Genomic DNA, 27,500 nt, shown 5'->3' with positions numbered 1-27,500 from the left:
CCGTCTCTCTCTCTCTCTCTCTCTCTCTCTCTCTCTCTCTCCTCTCCTCACCCACTCTCTCTCTTTCTTTCTCTCTCTCTGTCTCTCTTCTCTCCTCACGCACTCCGTCTCTCTCTCTCTTTTCTATCCTCACCCTCTCTCTCTCTCTCTCTCTCTTCTCTACTCACCCTCTCTCTCTCCTCTCCTCACCCACTCCCTCCCTCCCTCCCTCTCTGGCTGTGTTCCTCTCATTCTCTGGCCTGCCTGTCGGTTCTGGGGGAGCCGCTGATGAAATATGAGCAATTTTTAAACGCTGTGTCTATTGTTTTTCGCCCCGGAGCTGCTACTGAAAGCAGCTCTTTTGTGGCCCCCTGGGGCCCCGCTGCTCCACAGGGACCCGAGCGGAGTCTCGGCTCCGACTGCAGCCTCTCATCCATCTGCCCTGACAGCGGCGCGTTAGGAGGGCGATGGAGGGCAGATTCAGAGCAGCGAGACTGCAGAGAGACGCAGCCTCCAAACACGCCTTCCTTTCAAAGCTCAACTCAAACTCACACAGCATTACAGTCTGAGCAGCTCAGTTTAAAGGAGCAGTCCAGTCCAGTTCTTCAAGGTTCTTTAATCAAGACAATGGTTCTACAAAGAACTATGAACACTCAGAGCAGCACTTGCATGCTTAAATGGTTCTTTGCATCTTCTTCAGACTGATGAGCACTGTGTTATATATGGTTCTATGTAGCACCAAACAGGGTTTCTCTTATTGTTACAAGCTTGACATCACATCAGAACCTATTTTGATGCTACACAGAACGTTCAAAAATGTACTTCAATAGAACCACCTACATCACATTATGAAGAATGTGGAAACTTTTAATCATGCAAATTGCTATTTTAGTGTTCATGGTTCTATCTAGAACTGTTTTCTTTACTAAGGAACCCTTGAAGCCCCATCTTATTTAAGATTCTAGCAACAGAAGAACTCTTTTGGTGCTATATAGAACTTTTAAAAATCTTCTATGTAGGACCATCTACAACATATTCTGAAGAACCTTTTGTGATGCAAAGAACCATTTAGTCATGCAAGTGAGTGTTCATGCTTCATAACAGAACCACTGTCTTTACTAAAGAACCCTTAAAGAACCATCTTTTTTAAGAGTGTGGACTAAAGTACCTCACAAAGATGAAACAGTAACTGCTAAAATAGTGACTGCTGGTTTGGGTTCAAGCCAGTTTCCTCCCTTTCAGAGCATGTAGAAGTTGACTGAGTGCTAATAGCTCCCCCTTGTGGAGAATCTTCAGCCTGTTAAATGTGAGCGAGTGAGGTCAGCGAGATGCCTCAAATCTGAAAACGTGAACTGAACTGCACGGAACTGATACAGTGATTATTCCAGTGATTAATCCTGCTGGACTGGAGTGAGGGAAGAGGACAGAGGAGGCACCTGAGGGCAGAAAAATGTGGAGAGAAGAGGTGGAGCAGGCTTTGAAATGCTGAGTGAAGAGGTTAGAGCACTTTTCCCTGTCGCAGAGCACTGAGGGCAGCTTTAGGGATGCTTAACACTCAGCTTGAAAGGATTCAGGACAAGCCTCATTGTCCTCAAAACCCATCTTCTCTCTCTCTTTCTCTCTCTCTCTCCCCATGTTACCATAAGAAAGAGTGATACAATGGAAGAGTGAAACATTCATCTCTAGACGCCCTGCGTTCTTAAAAATAAAGGTTCCAAATAGGGTTCTCTGGAGCAACGATGAGAAAGAACTGCTTTTACATTCCTAAAGAACCTTTCAACAGAAACATAACTGTAAATAAGGGTGCGAGAGTGTGAAGAACCTCATTAAAGTTTAAAGAACCTCCACGTAATGTAAAGGTTCTATACCAACTAAGGGTTTTCTTAGAACTGCACATCCAAACCAAGAACTATTTAGAACCCTTTAGTTTTAAGGATGTATAGTGGTGTAAATCTCTGACAACTGAGCTTGAGATTGAGATTGAATCATGAGATAACTTCCAGAACTCGATTATTTTGGTGTGATTTCAGAATTATTTTAAAAATACACACATATCACTGAAGCAGCTCCAGTGCCGAGAAAAATAATACGCTTTTTTTTAATGTTTATGTTTAAAAATAGCCTGGAAATTTCATCTCCATGCTTTCTTGAATATTCGTATAATTGACTATAACCAACTGTAATGTTCCCGCATCAATACAGAAGGACGGCCAGCGTCAGATCGATGCATGAAGATGCGCTGATTCATTTTTACGTTCCTCGAGGCCTGTGCGCTAACCGACTTTAATCTGAGTTCGTTTCCAGATCCACAGACGTTCAAGAGGGACTGAGTGGGGAGTTTCTGCTGCTTGATCTAATTTCTGCTCCAAAAACAGGCCTGAGGTAATGCCTGCTCCACTGCGCCACTCAGACTGGCAGGCAGAGAGCAGAGTGTTTGCTTATTAATAAACCATCAGCACGGTTTGACGTCACAAAGTCACTCTGACACGCAAGTGAAGAGGCAGAGGGGGAGATAATCTGGCCAAACTGCACTCAGAAGAGCAGAATGCGAACCAGAATGAAGGATGTGATACGGACACTTTTGAGTAGTCCAGATAACACTGGACTTCAAAGAATACTTTCACCAAAAAAAATCGATTTTTTTTAAACAAGTACCCCAAATGTAGTTGTCCAGCTGAGATACGTTCGGTGTCTCAAGTCTGCTTCAGTTGTAGTGTAGCTAATGCTGATGGATTCCCTTGAGTATTTTCAAATACATAAGAATAAGTACAGTAATCTACTTTGTGCTCAGTTACATTTCAGCCATTCATATTTAGTTAATTAGTTCGGACTCCCCCAATCACACGACACCACCAGCGCTAGGAGGGCGAGGGCAGCACAAGCTTCCTCTGAGGCCTGTGAAGCGCCACCGAACTGCCACTCACCCAACGTCATTGGACAGCCGAACATGCTCGAAGGAGAGCACTAACCTCCAGATCTGTTACGCCAGCTAACGGCTGTGATGGGGTAGGAGGGGGGAGCCACACTACCCACCCAGACAGAGCGAGGCCAATTGTGCTCTCTTGAACCCCTGGCCATCACCAGGGATCGAACTCGTGATCTCCTGTTGACCGGGCCAGGGCTTAGATGGTTGCCCCACGTTAGGTTTTGGTGGTGGAAACATCTGTACTGCGTTGTGATTGGTCGCATCTCTGAATCTGAAGCTTTAGCATTTTCTTTTAGGCCAAAAAGAGCCGAACAGAGCCGAAGTTCAGTTCCAGATGCTGAATTTACTAAGAAGATCCACCTCAGTTCAATAAGTCACTTGGCACTCAAGTAGCTGTTGGACCCAGTACGACTGCTACTACTGCTTCTACCAGGTTTTTTGGCAAGGTACATTTACTTGGGGGTCAGTCATGGGCTGGAGGTTTATTGAGCTTGCCCTGTGACCGGAAGGTTGCCGGTTCGATCCCCAGTGCCAACAGTCCATGACTGAGGTGTCCTTGAGCAAGACACCTAACCCCCAATTGCTCCCTGGGTGCTGTGGATAGGGTTGCCCACCGCTCCGGGCAAGTGTGCGCACTGCCCCCTAGTGTGTGTGTATGCACTAGTGTGTATATGGTGTGTGTAGAGGTGGAATTTCCCCATTTGTGGGATTAAAAAAGCATCACTTAACTTTCACCTGAGTAATTTTTCCCCAAGCATTCTTGCTTTTACTTGAGTATGAGCTTAGGCTACTCTACCTATCTCAGCTAGCAAGTAACGGTGCTAACTGCATGCCTAAATCGCCACTCTCGTCTAAAACCATGTGGGGTGGTTCAGTAACTCTAACAGACTTGATTATGTGGTTTCGGACACTGTATAACACATTATTATCTATAAACATGAACTAAAGTACATCACATAGCTAAAAACAGTAACAGCCGCATGTAAGCCTCTTATTTGTCCACTTACATCCACTTTCACAGACAGTTATAGTGAAACAGTGCCAAACTGCATAAGCAAAGCCTTTTTAGTGCAATTATTTAAGCAAGAAAACTTTAGAAACCAACCACGTCTCAGCAGATCAACTACACTTGAGATAAGACTAGACATTTGTTTTTTTGTTGAACTATCGCTTTAAAGGTGTGATGAGTGTGCTTTGGAATAGCTTTAACTAGACGCTCTGTAAAATAAAAAAGAACAACTAAAAACAAACAAACAAAAAAACCATCATTTCTGCAGTACCTGTTTCTCATTAGCTGCTGGGAGGTACTGGTCCTTCAGCTCGGCCATGACGAAGCACTGGTAAGGCTGGTTGTTAGGCACGGGCCGATTGTAGAAGCCGTTGTATGTCTTCTCGTCTCCGAGGGTGAAGGTGTCAGGCAGTGAGGATAATTTGGCAGCGATGTATGGTCTGGACAGGTCAGAGTGACGACGTCTCCGTCTCAGGATAGGACCCTCACTGGCCTCCAGGAGCTGAGGGTCAGAGAATGAGGAGCATGAGAGACGGCAAGTCAGATTACAGGTTTATTTGGCTTAAAAAAAACATTTTTAAAAAACAAGCGTTCATCCGCCAAGACATAGCTGGCGTCTGAAGTTTGCTCTTTGAGCCTCGTAGCTCCAGGGCAAAAACAAAGACGCCGATCATGTCTTGGCTGATCAACTAGGCTGAATGTAAAGTCCAATTTTTTTTAACGAACTGTTCCTTGTAGACTATGGCAAAAAAAAAACAGTAATAACCTCTGTGTGACTCACCTCATCGAGCTCCATCTCGTCAGGGTTATCCCACCTGCGGGAGGACATCAGGGAACTGGGCACAACTACAATGTAGTACCACCTACAGAGAGAGAGAGAGAGAGAGAGAGAGAGAGAGAGACAGAATCAGCACACTAGTCCAGACTCGTCTAATTCAGCCCACCCTCACTGCCTCATTCTGAGCGAAACACTTCTCCACCACTGCACTGATAATTGCGGCTGGAAAGCTGTCAGGGTGCTGCAGTGGGATCTAATGGGAATAAAAAATAAAAGATGATGACTTGGCAGGTGATGACTTGAGTCCACCATTACTTCCATTGCTTTGCCTCGAGCCGCTGCAGAATACAGCAGCCTTGGCATGTTTTGTATTTTTAAAACATTTCCCCCATCAGTATTTTAAAAACAAGTTTATGAACTTGGATTTTCCCCTTCAATGAAAAGTCCATCCAACCATCTTTCTGCCTTGGAGAGCAATAAAGTCTGATCACTTATCCATATTTCCTGTCCATTTCAGTCCATCTATCACTAACCATCCGTCCAAAGTCCATCGATGTAAGCATGCGTGGATAGTTGGGTGGATGATGAGATGGATGGATGGATGGATGGATGGATGGATGGATGGATGGATGGATGGAGGGATGGATGGACAGACTTTGCTGATCCCTGAAGCTGATGGATGGATTGGTGGGTTTTTATTAATCCCAGAAAATAATGGATGGATAGATGGGCTTCACTGATGCATGAGGCTGAAGGATGGATGGATGGACGGACAGACAGATGGATGGATGGCTGGATGGAAGGAATGGGCTTCATCAATCCCTTAGGCTGATGGATGGGTGGTATTTACTGTTCCATGAAGCTGATGGATGGATGGACGGATGGATGAGCTTTACTGATGTCTGAAGCTGATGGATGGATGGATGGATGGATGGATGCATGGATGGATGGGCTTTATTGATGCCAAGGGTGACGGATGCATGGATAGATGGATGGATGGATGGGCTTAATTAATGCCTGAGGCTGATGGATGGATGGATAGATGGGCTTTATTGATGCCTGAGGCTGATGGATGAATGTGCTTTATTGATGCCTGAGCCTGATGGAGGAATGGATAGATGGGCTTTATTGATGCCTGAGGCTGATGGATGGATGGATGAATGGATGGATGGGCTTCATTGATGCCTGAGGCTGATGGATGAATGGATGGATGGGCTTTATTGATGCCTGAGGCTGATGGATGGATGGATGAATGGGCTTTATTGATGCCTGAGGCTGATGGATAGATGGATGAATGGGCTTTATTGATGCCTGAGGCTGATGGATGGATGGCTGAATGGATAGATGGGCTTTATTGATGCCTGAGGCTGATGGATGAATGGATGGATGGGCTTTATTGATGCCTGAGGCTGATGGATGGATGGATGAATGGGCTTTATTGATGCCTGAGGCTGATGGATGGATGGATGAATGGGCTTTATTGATGCCTGAGGCTGATGGATGGATGGCTGAATGGATGAATGGGCTTTATTGATGCCTGAGCCTGATGGAGGAATGTGTGCTTTATTGATGCCTGAGGCTGATGGATGAATGGATGGATGGGCTTTATTGATGCCTGAGGCTGATGGATGGATGGATGAATGGGCTTTATTGATGCCTGAGGCTGATGGATAGATGGATGAATGGGCTTTATTGATGCCTGAGGCTGATGGATGGATGGCTGAATGGATAGATGGGCTTTATTGATGCCTGAGGCTGATGGATGAATGGATGGATGGGCTTTATTGATGCCTGAGGCTGATGGATGGATGGATGAATGGGCTTTATTGATGCCTGAGGCTGATGGATGGATGGATGAATGGGCTTTATTGATGCCTGAGGCTGATGGATGGATGGCTGAATGGATGAATGGGCTTTATTGATGCCTGAGCCTGATGGAGGAATGTGTGCTTTATTGATGCCTGAGCCTGATGGAGGAATGGATAGATGGGCTTTATTGATGCCTGAGGCTGATGGATGGATTGATGAATGGACGGATGGGCTTTATTGATGCCTGAGGCTGATGGATGGATGGATGAATGGATGGATGGGCTTTATCGATGCCTGAGGCTGATGGATGGATGGATGAATGGGATTTATTGATGCCTGAGGCTGATGGATGGATGGATGGATGGATGGATGGATGGATACTGATGCCTGAGGCTGATGAACGGATGGATTCCAGGTCTGGGTGCCCACTGTCAGGTAATCCTAGTCTAATTTGGGTTGTTCTGTGTGGTTCTGATCTTGTGTGTTTGGCTGGGTGAGCGAAACCTCTGCAGAGCCGCAGGTCGAGGCTTTAATTTCTCCAGCGTCTGAGATCAGAGGCACAGCAAAAAATCAGCCCCAAGTGCAAAAACCCCCCGAGTACTGAGTGGGTGAGTGGGTAGAAATCCTACATCAATCAGCAGCACTCCGAACCGTCAATCTGCACCAGGCCTTTCTCATCCACAACACACAGCTAATCTCCTTCCCAATCCGAACGAGCACTCAGGAACACAATTCCCGTCTGCTCTGGGGAACAAGAGAGCGTGACTCTTTCGCTCTTTCTCTTTCCATCCAGGCTGCTCGGCCTCAGACGGCCAGGGGTCAGGCGGAAGCCGGCTAATGTTGCGGTTCGGTTAAAATGACTTTTCCGTCTTTCTTAGAGAACGCTTCTCGCAGCTCTTGGTGGAACGGAGTTGGGGGGGGCATTTTTTTCCATGACCTCTCCATTCGTAAAGAAGATCAGCGCTGTAAAGTCTATGTGAATATGATGCCTCTTCCATGTCATGCATAAATAATTACAGCACATTTAACCACAGCAGTAAATCAAGGGTCTTTATCCAAACGCAGGCACTCTAGTGGAGAGCACTTATTTGTAATGGCAGGCGTGCTGCGGTGAAATGGCACAGCTTTCCATGGCAGCTGAGGCTGAACCCAGCGTGAGGGGCAGCCAATCTAGAACCGTTCAAACCTCTGCTCTGATTTGAATTCTTACAAATCTAGAGCTATTGTTGTCAGTTCATGCATAGTTAGTTGCATAATGAATTACATTTAAATTGGCCTGGGTTCGATTCCCCGGCCGGGTGACCGGGGTCCTCTCTGCGTGGAGTCTGCATGTTCTCCCCGTGTCTGTGTGGGTTTCCTCCGGGTTCTCCGGTTTCCTCCCACAGTCCAAAGACATGCAGTAAGGCCAACTGGACGTGCTACATTGCCCCTGGGTTTAGTGACTGTCTGTGTCTGTCTGTTTGCCCTGCGATGGACTGGCATGTCCAGGGTGTATCCTGCCTTCCGCCTGATGACCGCTGGGATAGGCTCCAGCACCCCCCACGACCCAGAAGGAGAAGTGGCTTAGAAGATGTGTGTGTGTGATGTGTTTGTTTCAATGTTAAATATTACAAAACCAGCACAAAATGAACATAAAACATGACTGTACAAACAATAACTTAAAAAAGGATGGTTCTTTAAGGTTCTTTAGTAAAGAAAATGGTTCTATAAACATCCAAGAACACCAAAAAAAACCTTTTGCATGATTATAGGTCTCTCCATCGTGAACTGGTTCTTCAGAATGTGTTGTAGAAGCGAAAAGTTCTAGACAGCACCCAAAGGGGTTCTTCTACTGTTACGATGTCAAGCTTGTAATAACAGAAGAACACTTTTAGGTGCTATATAGAACCCTTTCCTAAAAGGTTCTATATAGAACCATCTATAACACATTCATGCACATTCTCCATCAATCTGGAACCCTTTCATGATGCAAAGAACTCTTTAACCATGAAAAGGTTTCATTTTCTTTACTACAGAACTCTCAAAGCACCGGCTTTTATGTCACAACAGAAGAACCACTTTGGGTGCCATCTGGAGCCCTTTTCAAAAAGGCTCTATATAGAACCATGTACAGCATCATTGGGTGTTCATGGTTCTTCACAGAACCTTTTTCTGAATGAGAAATAATTCATATAAAATAATTTATATAAAATATGAAATAAATGATCTAAAATATAAAATAATTAATCTAAAATAAAACAAAAATTAAAATAAATACATCTAAAATTTAAAAAACATAAATTCATATAAAATAAGTCAAATAAAATCTCAAAGAATTAATATAAAATATTTAACATAAAATAAAAGTTAATTCAGATCAAATTCATATAAACGCATGATATTAAGGGGTTCAACGCTCCCCTTAACACGCGGTTCTCCACAGAGAGTGAAGTCAGGGTGGCCCTTCAGCCCCACCTGAGAACCTCTCAGTTCTCAAAGTCCGGCACTTTTAACAAAAGGGTCAATGTGAAAAGAGGGTTTGGACACGGTTATTAAAGCAACAGGTTTGCTGGAAAATGCCCCTCATGACGGAGCTGAGGAGGGAAAATGACCCACAGGCCCGACCTCTAAACGTTAAAAAGCCTCTGAGTGTCTAAGTGCAGCATAATGACAGGATGAGGAGAAGAGTGGACGCCAGTTTGATGGCCGATGGTAGAGCTTTTAAAGAGAGAGAGAAGAGACAGAAAGCAGGAAGAGAGAGAGAGGAAGAATGAGAAGAGAGAGAGGGAAGAGGAGAAGAGAGGGGAACAGAGAGAAAAGAGAGAAAGATGGAGGGAAAGAGAGCGAGGAAAAACAAGAGAGAGACAAAGAATGAGAAGAAAATGAAAGACAGAATGAGTGAGAACTGAGGAAAGGAAAACCAATGAAAGAGTAAGTGAATGAAAACAGTGAAAAGTGAATGAAGAAAGAAGTGAGCAAAAGAAAAGAATGAGTGAAAGAAAAGTGAAAGGAAAGAGTGAAAAAAGTAAAAAAAGAGTGAGTGAAAGAAAGAGGGTAAAAGGGATGAAAGAAAAAGAGTGAAATGAAAGAGTGAGTGGAAAAAAGCAAGTGAAAGAAAAGCACAAAAGAGAAAGAAAAAGAAAAGAAAAGAGTATGCGAAAAGAAAAGAATGAGTAAAAGAATAGTGACTGAAAGGAAACAGTGAAAGAAAGAATAAAATAAGAGTGAAAAAAAGACTGAAAGAAAGGAGTGAAAGAAAAGACTGAAAGAAAAGAAAAGAGTGAAAAAAGACTGAAAGAAAAGAGTGAAAAAGACAAAGAAAAGAGGAGAGAAAGAAAGACAGAAGGAAAGAGGAGCGAAACAGAGAATGAAAGAAAGAGAGAGTGAAAGAAAAGACTGAAAGAAAAGAGTGAAAAAGACAAAGAAAAGAGGAGAGAAAGAAAGACAGAAGGAAAGAGGAGTGAAACAGAGAATGAAAGAAAGAGTGAGTGAAAGAAAAGACTGAAAGAAAGAGGAACAAAAGAAATACTGAAAGAAAAGAGGAGTGAAAGAAAGACTGAAAGAAAGAGTGGGTGAAAGGAAAGCAGCTGGAAAGTGCTGAGCTGGCAGAATGGAGGCGGAGTCTCACTCTCACATTCAGACAGAATAATTACAGTGTAATTGTGGGGGGGTTTTATTATTATATGGCAACCGCAGCTTCACTGCCCTGACCTGGTCTGCAGACTTTACTCTGGGAATGAACCCGTGTTTGTAAAAGGGCTCAAATCTGAATCAATTACAGGAAAGATCGAGTAACTGCAAAGAAGGCTCAATACTCCAGCTGTTACAGCTGCTCCTGGAGGTGAAGAACCGAGTCTGTTCTACAGTTTCTCATTAGACTGAATGAATAACCGGCTCTAAATGTAGGTATTGTGATATAAACCGAGTCTGTTCTACAGTTTCTCATTAGGCTGAATGAATAACCGACTCTAAATGTAGGTATTGTGATATAAACCGAGTCTGTTCTACAGTTTCTCATTAGACTGAATGAATAACCGACTCTAAATGTAGGTATTGTGATATAAACCGAGTCCGTTCTACAGTTTCTCATTAGACTGAATGAATAACCGGCTCTAAATGTAGGTATTGTGATATAAACCCAGTCCGTTCTACAGTTTCTCGTTAGGCTGAATGAATAACCGGCTCTAAATGTAGGTATTGTGATATAAACCCAGTCTGTTCTACAGTTTCTCATTAGGCTGAATGAATAACCGACTCTAAATGTAGGTATTGTGATATAAACCGAGTCCGTTCTACAGTTTCTCATTAGACTGAATGAATAACCGACTCTAAATGTAGGTATTGTGATATAAACCGAGTCCGTTCTACAGTTTCTCATTAGACTGAATGAATAACCGGCTCTAAATGTAGGTATTGTGATATAAACCCAGTCCGTTCTACAGTTTCTCATTAGACTGAATGAATAACCGACTCTAAATGTAGGTATTGTGATATAAACCGAGTCTGTCTACAGTTTCTCATTAGACTGAATGAATAACCGACTCTAAATGTAGGTATTGTGATATAAACCGACTCTGTTCTACAGTTTCTCATTAGGCTGAATGAATAACCGGCTCTAAATGTAGGTATTGTGATATAAACCGAGTCCGTTCTACAGTTTCTCATTAGACTGAATGAATAACCGGCTCTAAATGTAGGTATTGTGATATAAACCGAATCCGTTCTACAGTTTCTCATTAGACTGAATGAATAACCGACTCTAAATGTAGGTATTGTGATATAAACCGAGTCCGTTCTACAGTTTCTCATTAGACTGAATGAATAACCGACTCTAAATGTAGGTATTGTGATATAAACCGAGTCCGTTCTACAGTTTCTCATTAGGCTGAATGAATAACCGGCTCTAAATGTAGGTATTGTGATATAAACCGAGTCTGTTCTACAGTTTCTCATTAGACTGAATGAATAACCGACTCTAAATGTAGGTATTGTGATATAAACCGAGTCCGTTCTACAGTTTCTCATTAGGCTGAATGAATAACCGACTCTAAATGTAGGTATTGTGATATAAACCGAGTCCGTTCTACAGTTTCTCATTAGACTGAATGAATAACCGACTCTAAATGTAGGTATTGTGATATAAACCGAGTCCGTTCTACAGTTTCTCATTAGGCTGAATGAATAACCGACTCTAAATGTAGGTATTGTGATATAAACCGAGTCTGTTCTACAGTTTCTCATTAGGCTGAATGAATAACCGACTCTAAATGTAGGTATTGTGATATAAACCGAATCCGTTCTACAGTTTCTCATTAGACTGAATGAATAACCGACTCTAAATGTAGGTATTGTGATATAAACGGAGTCTGTTCTACAGTTTCTCGTTAGGCTGAATGAATAACCGGCTCTAAATGTAGGTATTGTGATATAAACCGAGTCCGTTCTACAGTTTCTCGTTAGGCTGAATGAATAACCGACTCTAAATGTAGGTATTGTGATATAAACCGAGTCCGTTCTACAGTTTCTCGTTAGACTGAATGAATAACCGGCTCTAAATGTAGGTATTGTGATATAAACCGAGTCCGTTCTACAGTTTCTCGTTAGACTGAATGAATAACCGGCTCTAAATGTAGGTATTGTGATATAAACCGAGTCCGTTCTACAGTTTCTCATTAGGCTGAATGAATAACCGACTCTAAATGTAGGTATTGTGATATAAACCGAGTCCGTTCTACAGTTTCTCATTAGACTGAATGAATAACCGACTCTAAATGTAGGTATTGTGATATAAACCGAGTCCGTTCTACAGTTTCTTGTTAGACTGAATGAATAACCGACTCTAAATGTAGGTATTGTGATATAAACCGAGTCTGTTCTACAGTTTCTCATTAGGCTGAATGAATAACCGACTCTAAATGTAGGTATTGTGATATAAACCGAGTCTGTTCTACAGTTTCTCATTAGACTGAATGAATAACCGACTCTAAATGTAGGTATTGTGATATAAACCGAGTCTGTTCTACAGTTTCTCATTAGGCTGAATGAATAACCGCCTCTAAATGTAGGTATTGTGATATAAACCGAGTCTGTTCTACAGTTTCTCATTAGACTGAATGAATAACCGACTCTAAATGTAGGTATTGTGATATAAACCGAGTCCGTATCTACAGTTTCTCATTAGGCTGAATGAATAACCGACTCTAAATGTAGGTATTGTGATATAAACCGAGTCCGTTCTACAGTTTCTCATTAGGCTGAATGAATAACCGACTCTAAATGTAGGTATTGTGATATAAACCGAGTCTGTTCTACAGTTTCTCATTAGGCTGAATGAATAACCGACTCTAAATGTAGGTATTGTGATATAAACCGAGTCCGTTCTACAGTTTCTCATTAGGCTGAATGAATAACCGACTCTAAATGTAGGTATTGTGATATAAACCGAGTCCGTTCTACAGTTTCTCATTAGGCTGAATGAATAACCGACTCTAAATGTAGGTATTGTGATATAAACCGAGTCTGTTCTACAGTTTCTCGTTAGGCTGAATGAATAACCGGCTCTAAATGTAGGTATTGTGATATAAACCGAGTCTGTTCTACAGTTTCTCATTAGGCTGAATGAATAACCGACTCTAAATGTAGGTATTGTGATATAAACCGAGTCCGTTCTACAGTTTCTCATTAGACTGAATGAATAACCGACTCTAAATGTAGGTATTGTGATATAAACCGAGTCTGTTCTACAGTTTCTCATTAGACTGAATGAATAACCGACTCTAAATGTAGGTATTGTGATATAAACCGAGTCCGTTCTACAGTTTCTCATTAGACTGAATGAATAACCAGCTCTAAATGTAGGTATTGTGATATAAACCGAGTCCGTTCTACAGTTTCTCATTAGGCTGAATGAATAACCGACTCTAAATGTAGGTATTGTGATATAAACCGAGTCCGTTCTACAGTTTCTCATTAGGCTGAATGAATAACCGGCTCTAAATGTAGGTATTGTGATATAAACCGAGTCCGTTCTACAGTTTCTCGTTAGGCTGAATGAATAACCGGCTCTAAATGTAGGTATTGTGATATAAACCGAGTCCGTTCTACAGTTTCTCGTTAGGCTGAATGAATAACCGGCTCTAAATGTAGGTATTGTGATATAAACCGAGTCCGTTCTACAGTTTCTCGTTAGGCTGAATGAATAACCGGCTCTAAATGTAGGTATTGTGATATAAACCGAGTCCGTTCTACAGTTTCTCATTAGGCTGAATGAATAACCGACTCTAAATGTAGGTATTGTGATATAAACCGAGTCTGTTCTACAGTTTCTCATTAGACTGAATGAATAACCGGCTCTAAATGTAGGTATTGTGATATAAACCGAGTCCGTTCTACAGTTTCTCATTAGACTGAATGAATAACCGGCTCTAAATGTAGGTATTGTGATATAAACCGAGTCCGTTCTACAGTTTCTCATTAGACTGAATGAATAACCGACTCTAAATGTAGGTATTGTGATATAAACCGAGTCCGTTCTACAGTTTCTCATTAGGCTGAATGAATAACCGGCTCTAAATGTAGGTATTGTGATATAAACCGAGTCTGTTCTGTAAAGCTTGTCTAACCTGGCAACCACAGCTAAAGAAGGATATAGCCTGAATAGGGCAAGGGAAGTGATGCATTTTTATAGCTATAGGTTGCGTGTGACTTGTTTCAGCCACGTTACAGTGACTGACCTGATGGGTGCTGTGGTGGGCACTCTGGGCAGGTTGATGGTGAGTTTTCCAGCACTGGCTTGCTCAGTTTTGAGCAGGAAGGGTTTGGTCTTCAGAAGGTCTGGGGCAGTACGAATGGACACCTGCTGCTGAAGCCCACCAGCGCTGTTCCCTCGGCTCATCAGAACGAAGGAGTAGTTGGTGTCAGGTCTCAGGCCTGTGATCAACTTCCTCTTCATATTCCCCTGAACCTCCACGCTCTGCTGATTATACAGGATCTACAGGGGAAAAGTTGCAGGGCATTAAAGTGATAGTTCAAAAGAGAATCCAACTAAAAAAAAGAACTGATCAGCCAAGACATGATTGGTGACGCTGGAGCTATGAGGCATGTCTAAGTAATCACTTGCCTCAAACCGTGTGGAGTTGTTCAGTATCTCTATTAGACTTAATCATGTGGTTTCTAACACACTGGCTGTGTTTACATGCAAAGACTGCTGCCGATCGAATGAACATATTCCGATTACAGATTAAGACTGAGGTGTTTATGCTCACTGTACTCGATCTGACGGAAAATCTCTATTTACCTGCTCACTGCAAGCAATCCGATCCAAAATCAAGCACATGCGTAGAGAACCACTTAGAGTGAACGTTACCATGACAACCAGCATCACCTGAGTCCAGTCAGAGTGAGATGAGCAGCAGTGAGCAGTGATTGTATTTTTAACTGCTTTAAAATGACGTCAGACTCAGGAAAACGTCCTTCACATGTCCTTATTAAAGAAGGCCGAGAGGAAGACGTCGTGTTCTGAGACACATAAGCTGGACGTCCGTCCCACCGCCGTCTTTTAAAGATCAGAGCGTGAACTTCGTCTCCTCTGCAGACCAGTTTCTGCTCCGCCGTGTTGAACGGTATAAACTCTCACTGTGACGCGACGCACAAGCAGAACGGACTGAAACTTTCCGATAGGGAATGTAATCGGATACAGGCGTTTACACGGATATTATTCTTCTATTTAACAGATTATTTACAGGATTACCCACCTCAAACAGTCAGATAGAAACTGTATTCCCGAATGGCCTCAATCGGACTAGACCATTCAGACTGAGGTGTTTACATGGACGTGTTCTATTTTGATTAAGCTATTAGTTGGATTATCAGGCTGCATGTAAACCTGGCTACCGTATGACGTATTGTCATCTATAAACATGGACTAAACATGTGACCTGAACCCACACCAGCAGTTATGGTAGCAGTGAGAAAGTGTGCAGCATAGCTAAAAGGAGTAGCAGCCTGAATTTTAATAAAAATGTCATACAGTGTGTTAGACATGTTTACTGTTTTGTTTTCTTTAAAAATAGACAAAACTATGGACAGCAGTCACGTTTGATGATGACCACAATTACTGTTATCACTTACATGACATCATTTAGTCCGTGTGTTTCATATAGAGTCCGAAACCACATAATCAAGTATTACAGACTACTGATCGACTCCACGAGGTGAGTTGATTGGGACGCTTTGACATGCAGTTATCATGATGCCAACTGGTTGGGTAAATCAGCCCCGTAGCTCCGAAAGTTGGAATGTGACTTTTCACCAAACCGACTCTTTAATGCCAATTAACATCACAGTGATCCAAACAGATTAGAGAGTTGTGCTTCTTTCTGAAACAAAATCAAAACTGGCGGGCCAGAAATTCATCTTTGAAGTATTTGGAAAGTTGAAGAGCGTTTGGAAACTTGAAATCGGTTTTAATAGCCGGCACCTCCTCTAATGCATACGACTCTGCGGTCACAAGCTCATTAAAGTGTCAAACAGAAGTCAATGGCATAGGCAGATTGTTCCGTATCCGGACACAGAAGCTGGTGGTGGTGGAAAAGGTCTGTCTGTGTGTCTGGCCCACATGCTTATTACAGTAATGGGATTATTGTAATGGACAGCGTGGTGAAGCCACACAGACTGGCTGTCCAAATGGATGGAGAGAGGAAGTTCCAACAGGCTTTCCACAGCAAGACTGACAGGGCAACGAGGCGGCTTGTAGATTCCTTCAGACACGAGTCAGTCTGAAGAGTTAGCCCTTTAATTCTGAGTTAAAAGGCTTTTTCTGTTGTTTAACTATTTATTTATTCATCACACCGCTTCACCTGAAAATATGAGCATGCATCATCTAGAAGATGAAAAATATGAAATCCTTTATTTCGGGTTTGGATGTTTTGCAGCGACGCCGCTTGCTTATTTCGGGTACTGCAGCCTCTTGGGTTCCCCAGTTCTCGAGCATGTGCAGACTGAGAAATCCGAAAGAAATCAGAGTAAGAGTTCACACTGAGAAATCTGATTACGGAGCTAAAATCCAGCTTCTTCATCACATCTCCAGTCGGCCTATGATGTTTACATGACCATTTAAATAATCAGATAACTGCAGAAATCTGAATGTGGTCGGATTATTGAGCATGAGTGGTTTTGAGAAGGTCTAAACCATATATTTATATATTTATAGTTCACAGTGCAGGGAGACATGCACAGTGTTGGGAGGCAAAATAGCACAAAAAGAAAACGTAATTTTACCATCATCATCATCACTCCATATAAACTCAGAAGACTCGTGTAGGTTCTCTGGTGGTTCTGGATGGTAAATAAAGTGTCTATATCTGTGTTGTAGTCATGGTGACGTCTGGTTCCCATCACCCCCACTGTAAAGACGTCTGAACCATGTCACACCAAACCCTCTGAATCTCTCTGATGACATCTCAACCATTAAATTATGAAGAAATGTTGAAAAATCAGTGGCATTGCCCTTTAAAAGAAGACAAATTCCCTGAATGGACTCCTGGTTAGACAGAGTTAAAATCCTGAGGTAGAAGATTTCGTCTAATCACCATGTTGGGAATTAGAGCTGATCTGGCTATTCCAGCAAATTGTCTTCTATAGACGGCAGTGAAAGAGCACATTAAAGACGAAAACAATCCCCATTTCAACTTGCCGGCTACCTTTACATAGACTCAATCCTCTTAAATGTCCCGTTTCCTCCAATTTAGAGACACAACAAAGCTCCTACCTTAAAAGGCACTTGGGATTTGAAGTTTTCAGGCAGCTCCCAGGTCAGAAGAACAGAGGTTTTCATCACCGCTTTCACACCAAAACTTGTGGCGAATGCTACAGGACAGAAAACAGAAGGCATTACTTTAGATTTATAGACATATGCGCTATACAATATACTATGCTTATTTATTTATATAGTTTTCTATCATTGTATTTTAATTTAAAATGGTCTGTTTTTTTTTGCCCTTTATCATATTTATACTCAATTTCATCGCAATGTCTAAACTTAACACAATTCATGTTTGTCAACCAATGAATTCCCCCCTTTATGTATGTTATATGTGTATGTATATATGTGTGCTTTAAAATGCACAGAGCAGGTACTATATGGGTGGTGGGTCATTCTCAGCACTGCAGTAACACTGATGTGGTGGTGGTGTGATAGTGTGTGTTGTGCTGGTCTGAGTGGATCAGACACAGCAGTGCTGCTGGAGTTTTTAAACACCTCAGTGTCGCTGCTGGACTGAGAACAGTCCACCAACCAAAAATATCCAGCCAACAGCGTCCTGTGACCACTGATAGAGGATGACCAACACAAACTGCAGCAGCAGATGAGCTGTCGTCTCTGACTTTACATCTACAAGGTGGACAGACAAGGTAGGAGTGTCTAATAGAGTGGACAGTGAGTGGACACAGTGTTTAAAAACTCCAGCAGCACTGCTGTGTCTGATCCACTTGTACACGCACAACACACACCAACACACCACCACCACCACCACGTCAGCAATGAGTGTAGAAACAAAGGTGGTCCTAATGTTGTGCCTGATTGGTGCACTTCCTTTTCAGACTGTATTAGTTTGAGTGTTTAAAAAAAAACCCTGCATGATAATGTCTAAAAAAATTCATAAGGTATGATAACACCCACTGCTGTATGCAAAATAATAAGCTGCCCTGGTCAAATGACATGCGTTGTTGATTTTTTTAACACATCCTTCACTGAAAACAATATTTCTGTAAATTTTAGTGTAAAATTAGTTTTTTTTTTGCCGAGTTTAACACATCGGAAAAAACTAAAAACATAAAAACCATAAGTTTTGCACAGGGCACATTTAATATTTTAATTTTTAATTTTTTTAAGTTTAAAAAACTTTTTAAACAACATCTTTAATTTAGTGTTTAACTTTTTATTTTATTCATATTTTTTATTTATTTATATTTTTTTTGCTTTCTTTTCGCTGAAATACTACTTTATATTTACTTTCATTTTCTTTTTAGTCGCATTTTTTTTCTTTTTATTTATACTTCTATCTTGTGCTTTTTAATTGTAATCATTAATTCCTCCCTTTTCTGCTATTATTTATTTTATTTTGCTTTTATTTTTTGATGATCGTTTTTCTCTTCTTCCTCTGTTGTTTCTACTTTGTATTGTGAAGCACTTTGAGCTGCATTATTAATGTATGAAGATGCTATATAAATCAACATTGTTGTTGTTGTTCTCAGTAAACGACGTGTTTTCCTTAGAAAAATTAAACAATTCAATCAGGGGTGCACAAACATTCGCACACTACTGTACGCACGCAGGATCCTTCACCGCAGGCGAGGAAGGTAAGTGGATGTTTAATCCTGCGCTGTCTGGCGGTTTGTCATGGTGTTAACGGCAGTGTGGACAGACGCCTGCGGCGCTGCGCAGGTGTGATGCTGTTTAACGGCACTGGCTGCTCTTCCCACATCCGTTAATGAAACACCACACACACTCTAGTGAGCGCGCACACACACACACACTAGGGGGCAGTGAGCACACTTGCCCGGAGCGGTGGGCAGCCCGATCCGCAGCGCCCGGGGAGCAGTTGGGGGTTAGGTGTCTTGCTCAAGGACACCTCAGTCATGGACTGTCGGCTCTGGGGATCAAACCGGCGACCTTCTGGTCACGAGGCTGGTTCTCTAACCTCCAGCCCATGACTGCCCCTTACACAGCAGCACATCTGCTATGATAAGGCTGGAAACCCAGCGATCATCATCAGCCATCTCTAACGTGCAGACTAGATAAGAATCTGTGTGTGTTAGTGTGTGTGTGTGTGTGTGAGGGGAAAAGGCACCGCTGAGGCGGTGTGGACACCGCGGCCTTCTCCACTGCTGATACAGAACTGACCGATAGCTGCTGATGGAGATGACCGGATATTAAAGGAACAGTTCAGTCCAAACGTATTTGATCAGCAAGCTTGTGCTGGAGCTACGAGGCTAATATAGTATGTCTGATAGACTTGATTGACTTGGGTTTCTGAAGCTGTATAACACAATGTTTTATATATATATATATATATATATATATATATATATAAATAAACGTCCACTTTTGTGTCCTTAGCGTTTACAGATATACACTTATTAAAAAAGTAGGATTACAATTTTTTTATGTTTTCAAATACAAAACAAGTTATTTTAACAATTATACTTTCTTCAGCCGCCAATTTGGCAACATTGGTTTTTTTAAATCAACCATTTCGAATTCCAAGTGCCACAGAAGAGCTCGTCGCCGCAGTCGTGTGTGAAGGCTGAGGGCATATTTTGAAGAAAAAAAAACTTCTGCAAAATCTTTCTGCAATCTTTAACTACAATAATCTGTACATGACTATGAAATATATAAAAACAAATGCCAAATAAACATTCCAAAATATATCATGAAAGTTGTGGTCCTCAGGAGTCGAGTCACTGGTGTTATCGGTTGTCTGAGGATCTGTGAAGAAAAGCTTGCGGTGAGTCCACTGAGTCTCTCAGTTCTCAGAGATTCTCTCACTCAGCTCATGATCTCATATGAAGCTTTGAGCTGACGTCACTGGTGTGACCGACTTTATTCTGAGGTCATTGTGAAAAAAATAGAAAACAAATTAAATGACATATTTTAGTGGACGTTCCCTGATTGACAACAAATGTATTTTTCATTAAAAAGGTCTCTGGTGTTGCTTATGTGTAACACCAATGACGATCGGTAACACCAGTGACTCCTATGGAGAGATAGAAAGGTGGAGGTTTCTGTAGAACGACCCACATATGTGTGGGTGTATATATATATATATATATATATATATATATATATATATATATATATATATATATATATATATATATATATATAGACATATAAGTAAATATATATGTGTGTGTGTGTGTATGTATATATGTATGTATTGCTGGAAAATGTCACATCTCCAAAAACTTTACAGGAGAAGTAAAAAACATACTCTACTTTTAATGGAAGTCAATGGAACCAGAATTTTTTCAAAGTAATTTTAGGTCATTTCTTTTGGTCCATTCATCATGAAATTTACACACAATGTAAAGCACAACAGGCGTTTTCAAATTATGTCAAAAACTGAAAAACAGATATGAGGTTTTGTTCCGACAGTACATACATATATATATTCTATTTTTAATTTTTTTATAATTTGCTATACTAAATGTACATTTACTCCTTTCAGCTGCTGCTGCTGTTTTTGTAGAACACTCAGCTACACTGTAAATTCATTATTTACACTCTGAGTATAAATTAAGGTTGACTGATTGATCGATTTCTTGACTGACAACATGTCTGTCTGAGATTATTTAACAATTTATTGTGTCTTGATTTATTGTGTGTGACAATTTAGGCATCTTGCTAATCCTAATCTGGGCAAGCTTCAGAAACCAAACCTACACCGGCTGATCAACTGCATTTAGGACGAGGGACAAACTGTGTAAATATGATTTCTTGCCAAGCCACCCCTTTAAATTAACATACGACAGCACAGTATGTTAAAATATATTCCACATGCTACTATTTCTCCATAGAAACACTGACCAGGTGATGTGGACATGGTCCTGCTCTGGATGCTGGGGCTGATGGGTCCTCCTCCTTTACTGGTGAAGGCCTGGACTCGGATGTCATACGTTGTGTCCGGTTTGAGGCCATGGATGGTCATATGTGTATCCGAGGTGCGGTTGGTGCTGTTTTGCTGGCTGTTTATGTCTCGGTAGACCACCATGTAACTGACTATCCGTCCATTTCGCTCTGAAAGGGCCGGCGGCTCCCACGTCAGCCGTGTGGTGGTGGTGGTCAGCCCCACCACGCTGAGGTTCAGCGGAAATCCGCTCGGAGTGTCCTCCTGTGTGCTGATCTCCTTCACGTGCTCCTCTCCGGTTCCGGCACGGTTGCGCGCGCTCAGGTGGAAGCTGTAGGTGGCGCCCTTGTACAGCCCTGTGACGGTGTAGTGGTCGTCCATGCGTCTGAAGTCGCGCACCGTGAAGGCCTCTTCTTCTACACGCTTGTAGCGCAGCTGGTAGCCCATCAGCTCGCCGACCATTTCTTTAGGAGGCTGCCACTGGATGAGCGCCGTGTTGCCCACCGTGGTGCTGATGATCATGGTGGGCTTGCCAGGCACTGTGAAAACAGAGCAAGTAATACTTATTACACTTGATAAATGTGGACAAAATTCAGGCCCCATCTTAGCTGCGGTAACTGTCTTTAGCTATGCAGGCCTAATTTCATAGAGCGCCAGAAACCACAATTCATATTTTTCACAATTCAAATTCATATTTTGATATGTGATCATTCAGAGATGCACTTAGTGCCACGCTACTTGGTGACGGTAATAACCTTACTAGCCTATTAGCTCCAGTGCTGAAATAAAATCAAGCCAAATTTAGACACCAAACTTGGTTTGGGAGACCAACTTCACTCACCGGCCACTTTATTAGGTACACAGTTCAGTCGCTTGTTAACACAAATAGCTAATCAGCCAATCACACGGCTGCAACTCACTGCATTTAGGCATGTAGAGGTGGTCAAGACGACTTGCTGAAGTGCAGACCGAGCATCAGAACGGGGAAGAAAGGGGATTTAAGGGACTTTGAACGTGGCGTGGTTGTTGGTGCCAGACGGGCTGGTCTGAGTATTTCAGAAACTGCTGATCTGCTGGGATTTTCATGCACAACCATCTCCAGGGTTCACAGAGAACGGTCAGAAAAAGAGGAAATATCCAGTGAGCGGTCAGTTGTGTGGACGAAAATGCCTTGTTGATGTGAGAGGTCAGAGGAGAACGGGCAGACTGGTTCCAGATGATAGAAAGACAGCAGGAACTCAAATAACCAACCAGAATCTCTGAGGAACGTTTCCAGCACCTTGTTGAAAGTGTGTCATGAAGAATTAAGGCAGTTCTGAAGGCCAAAGGGGGTCCAACCTTTTATTAGCACCTAATAAAGTACCTAATACCTAATAAAGTGGCCAGTGAGTGTACATTTGGGGTAAGAAGGACATTTCAGTGAATTAGAGTTTTCCAGAACTATTCCTTCAATTTTAACACAAACACAAACACTTTGCATTCTGCCATCTCATTTAAAAGCTTATGTGTTTTGCACCTTGCAAAGTGCAGAAAATGACCAGAACACACACTCTAGGGTTATAAATATACTAATATGTTGTAGAATATTCGTGAACATAGCGTCCTGCAGCATGTGTGTAGTGTTTTAGGGCTTTTCAAACAACGACAGCCACACTAACCAGGAATTCCACTGATTTTTCTACAATTTCTCCACAATAATTAAATGTTTATAGTGTCAACAAATTCAGAAAAACATATTCAGAGTGGTTTGGTGTGAAACACTCTGTTACTAGAGAAACAGTGGTGGTGATAGGAACCAGACGTCCACCTCTAAAAGCCCCCTCACAGAAACGTATTACAGTAAATGGTTATGAATTCACTGCCTGATGTCTGAGACACTGTTTTATGAGAGTTTGGTGTAAAGTTTTAGCTTCAAAGCTTCAAAGGGACACATGAAGGATGTGGAGAGGCAAAATCGTCCCAAATGAAAAGTTTTATTATTTTTCATTATTTCAGATTTTCCACTATTTTACCATCAACAACAGCGAATAGAAAAGGTTTAGTAAATAAAGTGTCTATATCTGTGTTGTAGTCATGGCGACGCCTGGTTCCCATCACCACCACTGTAAAGACATCTGAGCCATTTCACACCAGACCGCTCTTTTTTTGCATACAGTCCCCTTTAATTTTTTGTACCTGCTCCAGTGGTTTTGATGACTTTGGCTTTGCTGCGAGCTCCGTCCCCCTTGGTGGTGTATGCCGCCACGGTAACGGAGTAGGACGTCTCTGAGAGCAGCCCGTTGATGATGGCCTCCTGTTAAAGAGAAAACGTCTGAGCTCCCCAAAAAACCACGACCCCCATCCCCCCGGCACCCGCCACAGCATGTACACCCCCCTTCATCAAACCAAACACGAACGCATCACCCTTTCCACACACGCCTGGATTTAAAACCATCAGACTTTTCAGTTTTAGAAATCGCCCATTCAGTGTTTTTTCCAGTGGCTGGAGACTCTGATGGCTCTAAAGGCAGAAGAAGAACACTCTGTAAACCAGGACGAACTTTTCCAAGCAATAGAGAGGAGAACCAGAGCAGCACGGACCATCTGTGTCAGAGTTCTGGCTGATATCTCTTTAAGAGGACGCGGGGAACAGGAGGTCCTGGAGTGCCACAGCTGACTTGCTTGATCTGAAGGCCATTCTTGTTAGAACTGATTTCTGCGACATTCAGATAATAAAGTCGTCCCCCCTTAGTTTTACAGTTCTAGCTGACATTTTTGTCAAATCCGAGTTATTCACATGCTCTTATTCTTATTGCGTGACCACCTCAGAACGCTAAGCGAGGCGTTTTTGAAGCTGGGTCCATTTCTGGACTCTTCATCTAGTCAACGAAGAGGTTCCACCTCCAAAGTCAAACTCTAGCTTAGTTCTATAAGGTTCTCAGCCAATCAGCACTTTGAATGCAATCAGGCTCTGCTTCTTTGTCATGCTGCTGCTCTGCTCAGCGGCTTCGGGAAACCTTTATAAAATTATTATGAAACATGAAAACATGTTGCTGAAGCCCTGCCTGTCTTCTTACAGACCTTTAAAACGTCTTTATTGTCCTAAATGTCCGAAATTTTAGGTCAATCAATGGTAACCTTGTGAACTGATGGGGTCTTAATTACGACCTAAGCATTCATTTCATTCAAACATCCATTTTTTTCCCTTCTTTTTCCCTAAATAAGACATTTTAGCTCATTAGAGTCACATTTCTGATATAAAACGAGACCTCATGCTGTCTTTATAGTGACTGGCTACACTGACCTGCTGGGACAGGTTTGCTACAGTAGCTGGTTTCTGTCTAACTTAAAGGACACAAACACCTTGCATTCTGCCATCTCTTTAAAAAGCTATTCTTATTTGTTTTGCACCTTGCAAAGTGCAAAAAATGACCAGAACACACACTCTAGGGTTATAAATATACTAATATGTTGTAGAGTATTTGTGAACATGGCGTCCTGCAGCATGTATATAGTGTTTTTAGGGCTATCCAAACAACGACAGCCACATGAAACTACTAGTTCCTACCTAAAACTGACCTTTGCACTGGATAAATATTTAGCACTGGCCTTTATACTATATAGCGCTTTATATAATTATTATAAAAAATGATTTGTGCTATAATGAGAAGTGTTGTACAAATAAATTCAACTATCTGAGACCTGGTGACACTCAATTACAACACTAATTTTATGTTTTAAACCAAATTACGAGTTGAAACTGTTTGTTTTCCTTGGAAATCGTTGCTTCTTTCATGTTTTTCCAGATAGAACCTTATAATTCCAAGTTTAGGATTAGAGGGTTCTATCTGCACTACACCTGTTCCAAAAACCTCATTTACAAATCTGGTGAGATTTTGATGTTGAACATCTAGAATGAATGTCTGTCATTCTCCTATATGTAAGAGACGCGTTCCACATATCAGTCCAGCTGTTTGCAATACAAAATCTTTTAAAGCTCAACATCTAAAAGCCGCAGAACGCAGGTAGAACCGTGTAATTCCAAGGGGACGACACATGCACTCATTCTCTGGCCAAGATTAAACAAACCAGCCCATTTTCAATCAAAATCACCAGTCATACTTGTGCATTCAGTGTAATTTTATAAAATGACTGAAATTTTAAATTTGAGGTTTTGTTGTTTTTATTTTAAGATTTGTAATTGAGTCTAAAAACATTATCAGCTGGATTTAAAACACTACAGCCGCTGAGCAGTGTACTTTAAACATGTTCCTGGTTAAATTCAGAACATTCAGGTCAGAACTGCTTAAATCGCCCTCTTAAAAAGCAGCTTCGGTATTCAGTGAGCAAACTCCCTTCAGAAGAAGCGAGCTTGATCAGCTCATTCCTGAACAGTGACACGTATGGTGGAGCAGGAGAAGAGATCTGGCTGAGAGCTAGAACAAAGGAGAACACAGAGCTGGAAGACAGGAAGCTCAGCACACTGCACACGCCAGCACACACACAGAGGAGGAAAGGCACTGGTGATTAAAGACATGAGAACACACCTGCAATCCAGCTACCAACACACACACACACACACACACACACACACAGTCAATGCCTCTCCCTCAGGACTATAAGTGCCACATATATATGTTTGTGTGTGTGTACTGTATATATATAGAACGAAACCTCGTATCTCCAAAATGGTAACTTTACAGGAGAAGCAAAAAACGTAGTTTAAATTTAATGTAAGTCGATGGAACCAGACGTCTTTCCAAGTCATTTTGGGCCGTTCCTTTCAGTTGGTTCATCATGAAATTTACATGCAATGTAAAGAGCAACAGGCGTTTTCAAATGATGTCAAAAACTGAAAAACAACCAAAATAAAGATACCATCGAGATTTTGCTCAGACAGCAGCAATATATATATATATATATATATATATATATGTGTGTGTGTGTGTACACACACACACAGTACTGTGTGAAAGTTTTAGGCATCTAAGCAAATGTTTAAACAGTCGACCTCAGCAGTGAGTTTATCACCATATACATTAGAATAAAGTCGTATTCATAATTCAGATAAACAGAAAAACAATAAACAGTAACAAGAATACAAGAATTTCTCGGGTCCATATTTTTCCTGGACACCTTCACAGCCGCCACAGAGACTCGTTAATATCATCAATGACATCATGAGCTCAATTTACTGAAGCACTGATTGGTCAAACCAGGAGCTGCTGGATATATATATATATATATATATATATATATATATATATATCATTAATTAATATTTATACATTTTGTTTAGTCCAATATTAACACTTTTCTCAGCAAATAAACACAAACTACACAAATAAATAGATTTTGAAAATGTGCCTTGGGTGCCTAAGACTTTCGCACAGTACTGTATATATGTATATAAATACGTATAATATATACGGAACATCACCTCTAATCATTGAATGCCCACTAACAGCCCACATGTTAAAGTGTATTTACTTCCTGCTTTCAATTTAACACATAATGAAATATCACTGCATATTATACTATAAGGCCAAATATAGCATCACTACTGTTTTACACTGCAGATCTACTGGATGACCCAGATAAACCACCTGAACAAAACAATGCTGACTTAATTAGGTTCCTATACAGTGTGAATCCATGCTGTATGTAACAGCATTATGTCCTATATGTATTATACACTATACGGACAAAGGTAATCACTAAGTTCAGGTGTATCAGCCACACTCATTGCTAACAGGTGTGTAAAATTAACAGTCTCGATAGATAAACACGGCAGTAGAGGGTCGTACCGAAGAGCTCAGTGACGTTTAACATACTGCTGTCATTGGATGCCCCCACTCTCACTTTCTGAAATGCATGTCCTGCTACAGCTGCCCTAGACAACTGTAAGTGCCATTATAGTGAAAGGGAAACACCTAGGAGCAACAACAGCTCAGCCACGAAGCGGCAGACCACGCAAACTCACAGAGCGGGCTTCAGAGTGCCTATCCTCTGTTGAATCACTCCCATCTTATAGAAGGCTTCCCAGAAGAGTGGAAGCTGTCGCAGCTGTAAAGGGGGGACCAACTCCATATTAACGCCTATTGATTTAGAATGGAAGAACCTCCTTTTAGGCGTAATATGTAGGTGTCCCAATACTTTTGTCCATATAGTGTATGTAAGTACCTATATGTAATAGAAGTATGTACAATGTGAAACAAAAACGTGTAATATATGTAATAACAATATGTTCTAGCATCTATTTGTAATAAGACTTTTATTTTTAAGTCTAACCCTAAACTGAACCTTAAGTTCAAGAACCAAAAAGAAATGGTTTTGCTCGTTTTAGTTTTTAGGGGCTTACTTTTAAAAGCACATTGCAAAATCATTTTGTTTGTCCTGTAGGTCAGGTCTGTT

At 41.5% G+C, this 27,500-nt stretch overlaps 1 protein-coding gene across 17 annotated transcripts in view; it reads right to left on the bottom strand.

Annotated features, from left to right (window-relative positions):
- The window catches only part of ptprfb (protein tyrosine phosphatase receptor type Fb), a 385,507-nt gene that overhangs the window by 76,266 nt on the left and 281,741 nt on the right, over positions 1 to 27,500 (bottom strand). For all 17 annotated transcript variants that reach the window (XM_037531027.1, XM_037531033.1, XM_037531030.1 and 14 more), the window contains 6 exons: positions 23,283 to 23,400; positions 21,068 to 21,646; positions 17,249 to 17,346; positions 14,214 to 14,470; positions 4,696 to 4,777; positions 4,186 to 4,416 (listed from right to left, as the gene is read on the bottom strand). In XM_037531027.1, the coding sequence (XP_037386924.1) occupies positions 4,186 to 4,416; positions 4,696 to 4,777; positions 14,214 to 14,470; positions 17,249 to 17,346; positions 21,068 to 21,646; positions 23,283 to 23,400 (1,365 nt within the window). The remainder of the gene's footprint in view (positions 1 to 4,185; positions 4,417 to 4,695; positions 4,778 to 14,213; positions 14,471 to 17,248; positions 17,347 to 21,067; positions 21,647 to 23,282; positions 23,401 to 27,500) is intronic.

Source organism: Pygocentrus nattereri, chromosome 19, assembly GCF_015220715.1.
Source record: "Pygocentrus nattereri isolate fPygNat1 chromosome 19, fPygNat1.pri, whole genome shotgun sequence".
Taxonomy (NCBI): domain Eukaryota; kingdom Metazoa; phylum Chordata; class Actinopteri; order Characiformes; family Serrasalmidae; genus Pygocentrus; species Pygocentrus nattereri.
This window is presented reverse-complemented; position numbering and strand designations above follow the sequence as displayed.